Source organism: Crinia signifera, chromosome 4 (assembly GCF_055691185.1).
Source record: "Crinia signifera chromosome 4, ASM5569118v1, whole genome shotgun sequence".
NCBI lineage: Eukaryota > Metazoa > Chordata > Amphibia > Anura > Myobatrachidae > Crinia > Crinia signifera.
In genome coordinates this window covers 323663147-323676371 of record NC_139220.1, presented here as the reverse complement: position 1 = coordinate 323676371, position 13225 = coordinate 323663147, and the positions used below count along the sequence as shown (strand labels likewise).

The 13225-nt window shown below is 48.3% G+C and overlaps 1 protein-coding gene across 2 annotated transcripts in view; it reads left to right on the top strand.

The window, feature by feature from the left end:
- The window catches only part of LOC146075968 (zona pellucida sperm-binding protein 3-like), a 6311-nt gene extending 3992 nt beyond the window's left edge, over positions 1-2319 (top strand). Inside the window, exons 4-8 of one of the 2 annotated variants that reach the window (XM_083185707.1) lie at positions 45-222; positions 296-416; positions 633-724; positions 1660-1790; positions 2077-2319. In XM_083185707.1, the coding sequence (XP_083041833.1) occupies positions 45-222; positions 296-416; positions 633-724; positions 1660-1790; positions 2077-2300 (746 nt within the window). In that variant the 3' untranslated portion in view covers positions 2301-2319. Of the gene's footprint in view, positions 1-44; positions 223-295; positions 417-632; positions 725-1659; positions 1791-2073 lie in introns of both variants that reach the window. The other variant, XM_083185706.1, reaches the window with a different exon arrangement.
- Positions 2320-13225: the final 10906 nt, after the last annotated feature.

The following is a 13225-nucleotide window of genomic DNA, read 5'->3' as shown; positions in this document are numbered from 1 at the left end:
TGGTCCATGGTCTGGTCTCTTCTAATCCTGTGGTTCCCTTACAGCTGACTGGAGCGCTCCCAGATCTTCCTCCATCTTCCAGCTGGGGGACATTCTCTACATAGAGGCCTCTGTGGACATTCAGAACCACGTCCCTATGATTCTATATGTGGATAGCTGTGTGGCCACTCTGTCTCCTGATGTCCAGTCCACCCCTAATTATGCCATCATTACGAACAATGGGTTTGTTATATGGGATACTGTTCAGGCTGATCTGATGGTTCCACCTTCTGGCTATAACCACTGTGTTCTATAGGTGCCTGGTGGACGGTCAGCAGGTAGATTCCTCTTCTGCCTTCATATCCCCAAGGCCCCAGCAAAACCAGCTCCAGTTCACGGTTGATGCTTTCCGGTTCACTGGGATAGACGTGTCTCTGGTAAGAGTCGGGGTTGGTGAAGCCTGTACCTCCTCTATAGGAGAGAAGGCTGGTGTCTGTGCTGGTGGTTGTAGTCCTACTGATCTACTGTGGATCTCCTGCTCAGTCCTATATCCTTTCCTTCCCCAGATCTATATCACGTGTAGTGCTGGTGGTTGTAGTCCTACTGATCTACTGTGGATCTCCTGCTCAGTCCTATATCCTTTCCTTCCCCAGATCTATATCACGTGTAATCTCAGAGCTGCTGCCGCTACTCAGGTCCCAGATCCCATGAACAAGGCCTGCTCCTATGTGAAGACGACCAGCAGGTGAGGATGTCCTGCTGTGACATGTATATTACTTGGCCTTGTAGCAGGTAATAAGTGATGTGAGGTGGAGGGTACAGTCCCTCGGATAAGCCCGAATGTAATCTTCAGGAGACTCTAGATCAGGCATGTCCAACGTTGGCCCTCCAGATGTGAAACCACACATCCCAGCATGCTTTGCAATAGTTTTAGCATTCTCTAATAGCAAAACTGTGGCAAAGCATGCTGGGATGTGTAGTTTCACAACATCTGGAGGGCCAACGTTGGACATGCCTGCTCTAGATGTATATTGGCAGTCTAATCTGGATGACACTAGAGGCAGCTACAGTACTTGGACTATATTACATGTTCTTCATAGCTCGTTGGCTGTGCAGGTATATGAAGGCGCTACCTCTGGTGTGGCCAAGGGGTCTTTCCATACTTATTGGTTTTTATCAGTGGCAGCTTTTACCTATGGGCTGCAGCCCCCACCACTCCAGGTAAAATCCGCCACTGTCTTTGCCTAAAGTGAAGCCACATGCAGTCTGTGACTGCTCTGGCTTCAATGTGACTTCCTATTGGAAGTCCGACCTGCCAGTCACCCAAGGCAGTCCCATTGGGAGGTGTTCCTCCCTCTGGGATGCCTCTGTGTGCAAAAGCACGGCAGCCCCCAAAACTGGTTCTGCGCAGTACCGCGGATGATACTGTGCATGTGCCAGACCCAGGAACCTGATTAAGCCCCCGGGGCTGCTGCAAAAGGCAGCCCATGGAGGCTTGGGCCAGCACATGCGCAGTATTTATGGGGACTGGTGGTCAGAACCAGAAGGTGCGAGGAGCATGAAAACTGAGGGGGGGCCCACATGGTGGCAGCCCCCTTCCTCCAAAAGGGTAGGAGCTGCCACTGGTCTTTGAGAATAATGCAAAGCATTCCTTCTATTATCGCCTAACTGTCTCCTTAGCTGGACATCTGTGGATGGTTCCAATAACATCTGCCAGTGTTGTAGCACATGGACCTGTGCTGGATCATCTAGGAGACTGGTGGCACCTGTCGGAATACCAAGAAGAATCGGCAAAAGAGAAATTGTGGATGGTGAGTTTCAGACCTTATTCTTGAGGGTCTTCTCGTTGTTATGGGGTGGGTAAGTACTGTAATTAGAGGCTCTCAGGAATGGGCTTTGTATGGTTCTAATCACTCTTGGTTTGACATGCGAGATCTCAAAACTAGAAGTGAGTTCAGCCTGTGGGAGTGGAGCAGTTGTGTAGTCTGGGGGTGGGGGTTCTACCAAGTACTGTGTTCTGGGATTGGGTGGCTAGTAGCCTAAACATATGACCATATCAAGCATCAGGGGTTTAACAAATGCCTTTTCTTCCAGCAGGCCCACCTACAGGAGAACTTGGCTTGGTGACTTTGGGTCCACTGCTGGTGTCGGGGCCAGGATACATGGAGTCTTCCAGAACGGCAGCAGAACCCGGGCATCTGGAACAGTGGGTGCTGGTGGCCATTGTGTCCATCAGTCTGGTTGTGTTACTTGGCTTTCTTGCTCTGTCTGTAAAACGCTTGCTGAATGCGCATTCTCCTGTACAGGCTGCAGAGAAATAAAATGTCACCTTATACTCTTCGTTCTTTGTGTTTTGTCCGACTAACTCAAATCGGCTGAAAAAGTTGTGAGTGCAAAACGTGTACAATTGCTCTTGTATACAACAAGTTATTTCCTAAATGTGGGATCAGGCAGGTCCTGTGCAACTTGAATACCCCTCACCCCCCCCCCCCCCCTCCTGATATTATATATTATGACGCTTGTACATAGTAACATGCATGCAAAGCCGACACTAACTTGTATGGGGGGCTTACAGGGTGTTCCACTGCAGCATTTCATGTACTGATCAGAGACTCTGACATGCCCACAGCAGCCGAAACGGGGCGTTAGCATTGTAAGAGTGCTGTGATAGGCCATGCCCCCTATTTTGGGGGGTTTCATATGGTTTTGTCTTTTGTCAGAAAGTTAGCGGCATCTTTTAAGTGCAGGAACAGCGGCGTAACTATAGCACCGCGGGGGGGGTGCTGTGCATGTGGGGGTGCCGGGGGCTGCGGTGCTATAGTTAACCCCCCCCCCCCCCCGCAGACTTACCTATTGCGCTGGTCCCGGCGGCTCCGTTCTTCTGCTGAGGACCACCAGAAAATGGCCGCCCCATATAGCACACAGTTCTCTGAAACTGTCTGCTGTATGGGGGCGGCCATTTTCTGGTGGTCCTCAGCAGAAGAACAGAGCTGCCGGGACCAGCGCAATAGGTAAGGCTGGGGGGGGGGGGGGGTGCCCAAAACGTAGCTACACCACTGTGCAGGAAGATGTGTTTTTGGCAGTAAAGACACTTGATGGCCAGGGTTTTCTATCGGGAAAGATGGGTTCTCCCGGAGAGGAGATTTTTAAGTAGACCTGTATGTGCCAGGATCTCACAGGACCTGATGTCACAATAGCGGGTCCCTGGCATGGCTGTAGCAGAGTTTTTTTTTTGAGGGTATATTGGAGCCATAAGTGGTGGTGACAAGGACACCTGTGGTCATCTCCTGGGTTACCCATGTGGTTCTGTTCAGGGTTCAACGCAATTTGGTGCAAGACCACTACATGGGAACAGCCACACTTGTAAAGCCCCACCGGCACTAGGTATACACACCTGCAGTCACTGTGTGTAGTGCATTACACTTACTTTCCGCCGGCTGGTCATGGGTAAGGCACAGGTACCAGGGGGCCCCTGAATAAAGCAGGAGTTTAATTAGTTGCATTGTGGGAGTGGACTACAGGTGTCAGTGCAGCGCAGAAAGAATTGGGTGCCAGGACCTCGCATAAAACAGTAATAAACAGGTTATTTAGCAAGGATAACTTCTGAACACTCCCCTCCAGCATAATGGTTACATTGTATCACGCCAACTCCCCCAGCACATTAATTGCGTTGGTTACAATAAGGAACATCACTATACTGCAGCAGTATATTATGGCGAACAGCAGGGAGTGCTGGGACCAGTAGTGCTACCATCACAGGTTACTGTCTGTCATACATAACAAGAACTCTTGTCAATGGGGGGCTACCATGCCGCGTGGCTTCGACCACTCACCCAGAATTTTGTATCGATGTCATCCATTTTCTGTGATTGGTATATGCGGGGCTTTGTGGGTGTCGGGGGTAGAGCTATGCTCCGTGTCCCGGCACTTTAGGGAAAAGGCAAAAACAAAACTATTTGTTTAAGCTTTACATCGATGGTGGGAAACCATCTGGGGCTCCTCCCCCCCCCAAATGATGGCAAAACTATTCAACATCGGCCATAAACAATCGATAATTTCTAATTGTCCTGTCTTCCCCTCTGCAGGAGGCTTGCATGTGATCACTGCCTGACCTCCAAACTGTTAGAATGCAGCGCCTGGCGTCTGTCTCCATACACTGGTTTAGTGTGCAGCCTAACAGACTGCCTTGTCCCCTTGCAGCCACTGTAGTTAGACGTCACCCTGAGTGACAGCTCGCTTAAGCGTATAGCAGGGCAGAGACCCCTGACCCTGCTGGCAGCGTTTCCTTTCCTGTAAGGAAGTCCCCGCGTGATAGAGTGTGCCTCAGAGAGCGTGTGTGACATCCTCCATGCTGTTTGTAGCTCCACGTGCACCGGAGCGCACAAGACAGAGCCCCGCTGTAATCCCGTTACAAGCGTGACCTTTGCACAGGGACATCCATCATCATTGGCAGCAGCGACGACTGGGAGAGATACCACAGCGTAAACCAGTTAATTGCCATCAACCCTGCACAAGCTAAACGCTACAGCTAAGTAACACCAGAAACTGTGATTCCCATGCAATCAGTTGTATACTGCCTGAAGTTAACTATCAAAGTACTGTTATACCTTGCAAGCCTGTCACTTGAATAAACCTCAAGTTGGTTATATCTTCTAAGTGTGTCGTCTAACAACCACACTGCACGTATTTATAGACACTCTGCCAATAGGTTATGGGCCCAGCACGTCACGTGCGCGAAGATTAACCCCCTAAAGACCAAGTGCTAGCGCAGTACATAAAAGAACACAAAGGAATTCTTTCTAAATTGTCATTTGTGGAAGAGTTAACGAGAATGCACAGTACAGGGCATAGCATGAACTTTCCAAAACTTAAAGGCTCAGAGAATTATACTACATGGAAGTTCGCTATGGAAATGCAGCTTAAAAGGGAGAAGCTATGGAAAGTCACAATAGCCCCAGGAGATAGTCCAAACCCAGAAGAGGTAGACAAGGCCATTGGCACAATAGGCCTGGCTGTGGAGCAGCATGTTTATTCTACAATCTGTGGGAAAGAGTCCGCTAAGGACATGTGGACAACTCTACAAGGTACTTATGAGAATAAAGGCTTAATGAGAAGGATAAGTCTGAGACGCACACTGTATGGAACAAAGTTGAATGCATGCAAGGACATGAACGATTACATTGATAAGATACTATCGATAGCTCAGCAATTGACATGTGTAGGAGCAAAAGTGGATGAGGAAGAAGTGGCGATGGTAATGCTGCAGAACTTGACAGAAGAATTTGACTTCCTAGTTGTCGCACTAGAGTCAAATGAAACCAAGCTTACAACTGAAGTTGTGAGAGCCAAGCTACTACAGTTCCAAGAGAGAATCCACAAGGATGCCATAGCTGAGGGTTCTGCCTTAGTAGCAAAGGGTGCAAAACCCAAGAAATGCACATTCAAATGTTATGTGTGCCACAAAGTAGGGCACAAGGCTTCAGAATGCAGGATGAAGAACACTAGTGGCATGCACAAGCGGCATGACAAGAAGAACGAGTCAGCACTAAATGTAACAGACAAGCCAAGGAGGCTCTGGTACATGGACTCGGGAGCCTCTAGACACTTCAGCTGCAACAAGGAGTGGTTCAATTCTTTAGTGTACACCCACAACAGTTACCGGGATTGGTGAAAAGGTCCTTACTGCTTCAAATGTTGGGACAATCACAGTGAGACTAAGAATTGAGGGACAGACAGTAGTCACAGATATCCAAGACGTCCTATATGTACCAGAATTGGGAAGTAACCTCATCGCTATCAGCGTACTCGAGGCAAAAGGCTACAGAGTCCAGTTTGCAAAGGGCAGGTGTATGGTGCAAAATGAAAAAGGGACTGTAATTGCTTCAGCAACCCGATGCAACCAACTATACGTCCTAGACACAGATGAATATGTAGCTTTGGCAGCCTCTGCTGAAAATGAGTCGATGGAACTCTGGCACAGACGTTTGGGACACTTAGGATATGATAATGTCCAGAAATTAGCTGATGGGATGGCAACAGGGATCACAGTGAAAGACACCGGAAGACCTATGTGCGAGAGTTGCATAAAAGGCAAGCAGACCTGCAACCCATTTCCCAAGTCAGCGAGCAGAGCAGAAACACAGTTAGCTCTGGTGCACACAGATGTGTGCGGACCAATGGAAGAGGAGTCAACCAGTGGTTACAAGTACTTCATGACTCTCATCGATGACGCCACAAGAATGACACACGTATACTTCATAAGGAAGAAAAGTGAGGTGGTCAAGAAAATTGTGGAGTACAAGAACCTAGTGGAAACTCAGACGGGCCTAAAGCTAAAGGTCCTGAGATCCGACAATGGGGGAGAGTACGAAAATGAAGAGCTAACCGACTTTCTAAAAAGGCATGGCATAAAGCATCAGCTGACGATGGCCTATACGCCTGAACAGAATGGCGTAAGTGAAAGGGCGAACCGAACAATCGTTGAAAGAGCACGAGCGATGGTGAACGATGCTGGCCTGGAGAAGAGTTTTTGGGCAGAAGCTGTATCTACCGCAGTATACCTGAAAAACAGAACACCCACAGTGGCCGTGAAGGGAAAAACCCCCTTAGAGGCCTGGTCTGGGAAGAAGCCAGACATCAGTCATCTCCGTGTCTTTGGGAGCAGAGCTTATGCGCATATACCAAAGGAGAAGAGAAAGAAACTTGACCCGAAATCAAGACAGTGCATATTGCTAGGCTATTGTGAGGAGAGCAAAGGGTACAGGCTCTGGGATGCAGAGAACAGACGTCTTCTAAAATCAAGAGATGTGATATTTCAAGAAACAGCATCACCCACAAAAGCCAAAGAGCAAGAAAAGCAAGCACTAGTAGAGGTGTGTGAAATAGAAAGCATACCTGAAACAGAAAATACTGAAGAGGGAAGCGAACCAACGAACAGAGCTTCCGTAAGAAGGAACAAGGGCATACCAGCCAGAAGATATGAGGAAGAATATGCGAATATTGCCTTCAGTGAACCTCAGAGTATTCGAGAAGCGAAAGCATGCAGTGATTGGGCGAAATGGAAATCTGCAATAGATACAGAGCTATCAGCACTGAAAGAGAATGATACTTGGACCATAGTAGATAGGCCAAGCAACCGCAAGACAGTCAAGAACAAGTGGGTCTTCTGCAAGAAGTTAAATTCAGACGGAGAAGTTGCCCGTTACAAAGCCCGTCTTGTTGCTAAGGGATACACACAGAGATCCGGAATTGACTATGGGGAGATATACTCACCTGTTGCGAGGTATAACACTCTCAGATTAGTAATTGCAGTCGCCACTTTACAAGACTTACTGCTATATCAACTAGACTTCGACTCAGCATTCCTAAATGGAGAGTTACTTGAAGAAATCTATATGGAAACACCAGATCACTATAATGAGGATGAACTTCAGACAGAGAAAGTGTGTCTTCTGAAGAAATCCATATACGGCCTAAAACAGAGTGGTCGTTGCTGGTACATAAAATTGGACACAGTACTACTTGAAATGAATTTTATTAGATCAGAGACTGACCACTGCCTTTATCACAAAACTCTGGGAGAAAAGTTGTTCATCATAGCAGTCTATGTGGATGATATACTTATAGCAGGTCATGAAGATCACATCACAAGTGTGAGAGATCAACTAAAACAGAGATTCAAGTTGAAAGACTTAGGTCCAGCCAATCATTTGTTGGGAATGAGAATTGTTCAAAACTTGCAAAAGGGAACAGTCACAGTCGACCAACAAATGTACATCGAGGCAACCATTTTGAAGTATGGGATGGCAGACTCCAAGTCAGTAAATACACCAATTGACAAAAGCATCAAGATTACAAAAGGTATGTCACCAACCACACAAGAAGAAGCAGAGGAAATGCAAGATGTTCCTTACAAGAACGTGGTTGGAAGTCTTATGTATGCAAGTATTGGAACCCGTCATGACATCACTCATGCAGTCAGTCGGGTGAGCCAATTTGCAATAAATCCTGGAAGACAACACTGGATCGCAGTGAAGAGGATTCTGAGATACCTAAAAGGTACAAGTTCCTTGAAATTAAAATTCGCCAAGACAAGCAATTCAAATTTGGAAGTCTTCTGCGATGCCGACTGGGGAGCAGATGAAGATGATCGTCGTTCCCACACCGGTTACCTGTTCACACTGGCCGGGGCAGCAGTTAGTTGGGCGAGTAGAAAACAACCAACCGTTGCTCTCTCGACAACCGAGGCCGAATACATGGCTCTTACAGAGACATCAAAGGAAGCACTCTGGATCAAAGAGACTTTGTGTGAATTAGGTCTACTTTTTGAAGAAGAGACTATCAGCATCGCATGTGATAACAGGGGAGCAATAGATCTTTCCTGTACTACCAAGCACCATGGAAGGTCGAAACACATCGCGATCAGACACCACTTCATCAGAGAACTAGTGGAGAACAAGTCCATCGATGTTGAATACATTGCAAGTGAACAGAATGTCGCTGACATGCTTCCAAAAGGACTGTCGACAAACTTGCTTATTAAGTTCGTGAAGGACTGTGGACTTGTCTAAGTTCAAAATGTTGATTTGAAGTTTTGATGTTCTGAATGTCTTTTCTCTCTAACCATATTTTCGGTTACAGGTATTACAAAAGGACAAAGTATTGTATTGAGTTCTTTTATGTAGCCGAAGACAGCCTTGAGCGAGGGGGAGTGTTAGAATGCAGCGCCCGGCGTCTGTCTCCATACACTGGTTTAGTGTGCAGCCTAACAGACTGCCTTGTCCCCTTGCAGCCACTGTAGTTAGACGTCACCCTGAGTGACAGCTCGCTTAAGCGTATAGCAGGGCAGAGACCCCTGACCCTGCTGGCAGCGTTTCCTTTCCTGTAAGGAAGTCCCCGCGTGATAGAGTGTGCCTCAGAGAGCGTGTGTGACATCCTCCATGCTGTTTGTAGCTCCACGTGCACCGGAGCGCACAAGACAGAGCCCCGCTGTAATCCCGTTACAAGCGTGACCTTTGCACAGGGACATCCATCATCATTGGCAGCAGCGACGACTGGGAGAGATACTGCAGCGTAAACCAGTTAATTGCCATCAACCCTGCACAAGCTAAACGCTACAGCTAAGTAACACCAGAAACTGTGATTCCCATGCAATCAGTTGTATACTGCCTGAAGTTAACTATCAAAGTACTGTTATACCTTGCAAGCCTGTCACTTGAATAAACCTCAAGTTGGTTATATCTTCTAAGTGTGTCGTCTAACAACCACACTGCACGTATTTATAGACACTCTGCCAATACAAACTTCTCCCAATCAGTGCCCAGGAAATAGCCCTAGCTATGCATGGTCAAACTAAATAGTATTAACTCTTGCAGTACCAGGGTATTGCACACTGCCCTGCTTCTACCTGACCTACATACATCGCACACGTGTGTGTGTGGTGTCTCTCCTGCCTGGCACAGAGCAGTGGTGTGAATCGGTGCTGTGTGCATCCTCACTGAGCTGCTGACCTGGCCCCCACAGTGGCAAAATGGGGGTGGGAGCAGAGGCGTAACTACACCAGTGTGGGCCCCATAGCAAAATTTTGAAAGGGCCCCCCAGCACTTCACCCAAATGTGGACGGTGGGGTGGTGTGGAGGTCAGAATAGCAAAGGGGATGGGTATGATACAGTAGAAGGTATATTAGGTCAGTGGAGGATTAAGCACGGGGCGACAGGGGCGGTCGCCCCGGGGCCCCCACACCAGGGCTCCTGTCGCCCCCTGCTCCGGATGTCCGCCCGCAGGTAGCTGACAGCCGGGCAGACTGTATGTGCGCTGCCCGGCTTTAGTCTCCCCCCGAACCGCCCGTCCGCATGCATTACCTGTAATTGATGACAGCCGGGCAGACTGTATGTGCGCTGCCTGGCTGTAGTCTCCGGCAAGAGAATCTGTATTTTCATATCTCCTGCCGGGCAGCCAATCAGGAGCGGCGGCATTGATAGCCGCTCCTGATTGGCTGCCGGTGGTCCATCAGGAGATCTGTGAAAATACAGATTCTCTTGCCGGAGACTACAGCCGGGCAGCGCACATACAGTCTGCCCGGCTGTCATCAATTACAGGTACTGCGTGCGGGCGGTTCGGGGGGAGACTACAGCCGGGCAGCGCACATACAGTCTGCCCGGCTGTCATCAATTACAGGTACTGGTTTGAGGGAGGCATTGCGGGCACCGGCGGTTATAGGGTGTCTGTTGGAGACCTGTTGGGTCTCCCCCTGGCAAGTGCCGTTCCCTGTTGGATCTCCCCCCGCTCAGCGCCAGCGCAGGAAAAGGCAGGGGAGTGCTTGCTGTCCATGGGGCCCCCCCAGCCGCCGGGCCCCATAGCAGCTGCACCCCCTGCACCCATGGTAGTTCCGCCTCCGGGTGGGAGCATAGACAGGGTCCTGATTCTTTGGACTCAAAAGTTGGGAGGTGTGAAACTGGAGCCCCCAGTTCGGCATGAGAGGGGTGTTAAAGTAGAGTTGCACACACGCCATTTTAGATTAGTATGGCCGCCATTTTGGTTCGCAGAGTTGCGCAAATAAAGTATTATACCCGAGTCTGTGTAGCGAAGTGGACCATAAGCGCAGCCATACTAATACACATAAATTCATAATACCATAATTACACAAAATAAAATATAGTTAATTAAAGGTTTAGTGCACCACACATAGGTTAATCCGCAATATACTATTATGTCTGTATGTTTAGTATCGTTATGTTCCGTTTCTCATGCGCAGCACTCCGGTCGTAGCGAAAACTTCGCAGCTCATAAGGTCCGATAATTTAGAACTGTGTGAGACAAAGGAATCAAGTTATAACCAGTTCTTGTTGGTTTTTACGACCCCGACGACGATGCCAACACACAAAGGACACCGAAGTACACTCCCCCTGCACCAATCCAAATCAAGTGTAATACTTTGCTCCAATCCCTGAGGACTTGACATTTGAACCCTTGACTAATTAAAACGGCCTTTGACCCCCCCCCCCCCTTCTTGGACCCTATAAAGATAGCTATCCCTGAGCTGGCTCGGTCACTTCGGCACTGCATCTATCCCTTCACCATTGACCGGGCTAAAGTTCTATTTGAACATAGCGAGCTCCGACCGGACTGCGCTGCGCATATCTGATGAGACCGTAAACGGTTGCACTCCTTGTGCTTTCTTTTATTGTTTATTGGCTGATTGTATTCTGTACCTGTTTTCTTTCCCCTAGTAGTAGCGAATTGTATCACGTGTTATCCTGTATTTCTTCTTTCTGTAACCCCTTGTTGTCTGCTAGGGACTAATACACTATTAGGAGATTCAATCGCCTCACTTTGAGTTATATCCTGGTCTCGACTCTCATTCGCATCTAGCGATAAGGTATATTACGGACATTGTCCTTAAAGGTATTCGCAGTTTAGGTACTGCGTACTGCAAAGGGATACTCAATTACTGGTGTCGATCCAGCGTGTACAATACACGGAAAAGGTCCGCTACGCTTTGTTCGCACGTAGCTAGGTTAAAGGGTAAGCAGGTTACGGAAAGAGTACGTAAACTGCGCATTTCACTTATTGTTCTTCTGGTTACATTTATATCAGCATTCATGGGGGATTATAGTTCATTACATTGACTAATGCAGTGGTTCTCAAGCTCGGTGCTCAGGACCCCCAAACAGTGCACGGTTTCCAGGTCTCCACACAGAATCACATGTGAAACCATTATCTCCACCAGTGAGCTTTTATAATGTGTCAGTGAATGAGTGCACCTGCTGGGTGACCTGGAAAATATGCACTGTTGGGGGTTCGGAGGACCAAGGTTGAGAACCACTGGACTAACAGTCCCAGGATACAAAAAAATGCCCTGGAATTGGCATCCCCAGTTAAAATGTATAAACAACATATTGAGGGGTGTAAATGATGAGGGGCTTCAAATAAACTTGGATATATATATGAAAGTTTCTATCATGTCCCCCCTTTCCCTTCTCTGCTCCAACTATACATATTAAGATCTTTTAGTCTTTCCTGGTACGTTTTGTGATGTAGGCCATGCACCATTTTAGTTGCCCTTCTTTGTACAGTCTCTAATGTATTTATATCCTTCTGGAGATATGGCCTACAGAACTGAACACAATACTCTAGGTGAGCTCTGTGATTGCTTCTACTTGCAAATCGAGATGATTATTGATTAAGGTGACCAACAGTTTTACAATAAAAATGAGGACACAAATTGACAAAAAAAAATATATTGAAAATAAAAGAAACAAGGAGCAATCCTAAATAGACTAGCAGGGTGGGCGGTGGTGAGCCCAGCGGGGTGGGCGGCGGTGAGAGACTAGTAACTCATAGGCCCAGGTGCAAGTATATGCTTTGGGCCCCCAGCAATCCATACCTTCCAAATTGTAATCCACAGCAGGAGGGACATCAATGCACGCCGTATACCCATGCCAAAAATATGAGAGGTGGCCTACAAACCCACTCAATGAAAAATAAAAGCCAACCCCATTTTGTGCATCCCAATTTAAAACATTTTTGCACATAGATATCAGCACTGACATCTCCCCCCCCCCCCCCACTTTCACCATTCTCTGCGGCCCCATCTCTAATATGATCACTGAGCCCTGAGCTGTCTCTTACCTCCTCCTCCTGGACAGGACCTGGGCTGGGCGCGCTGCGCAGCTCGCTGGAGTCCGGACTCGGAGCCGCAGGGTGGTGCTGCTGCGGGCGGGCAGATGTGCCCAGCAGAACCCACATGACTATTATATTATGGCCGTGTACATTGCTTCTGTGCATGTACAGAAGCGACTGTTTGTGCCCGATAAAGGAACAGCACTGCGCCATCAGAGAGGCCTGACTGCGGAAGCCACTGCCGCCATGTTATTAAGGGCATTAAAGGAGCACACTATTTGGGGGAGGACAGAACTTACAAAAGAAGGACTCTCCTCCCTAAAGGAGGACGGTTGGTCACCTTAATATTAATAATCCTTATGTAACAAAAGACTCTGCTGATCCCTGCTGCCGCTGGTTACCCACTGCGGTGGAGAAACTGGCGCATGTGCAGTATCATCCTCGATACCGCGTATGTGCTGGCCCCCAGCTCATACTTGCCGATGCTCCCGCATTTTGCGGGAGCCTCCCGCTTTAGGCCCCAGTCCCCCGGTCCCCCGCAAAGCCCTCCCGATCCCCCGGAATTTCAAAGTCCAGGTTCAAAATCCGGACTGCGCATGCGCTAGTCCGTCCGGCGCGATGGGGG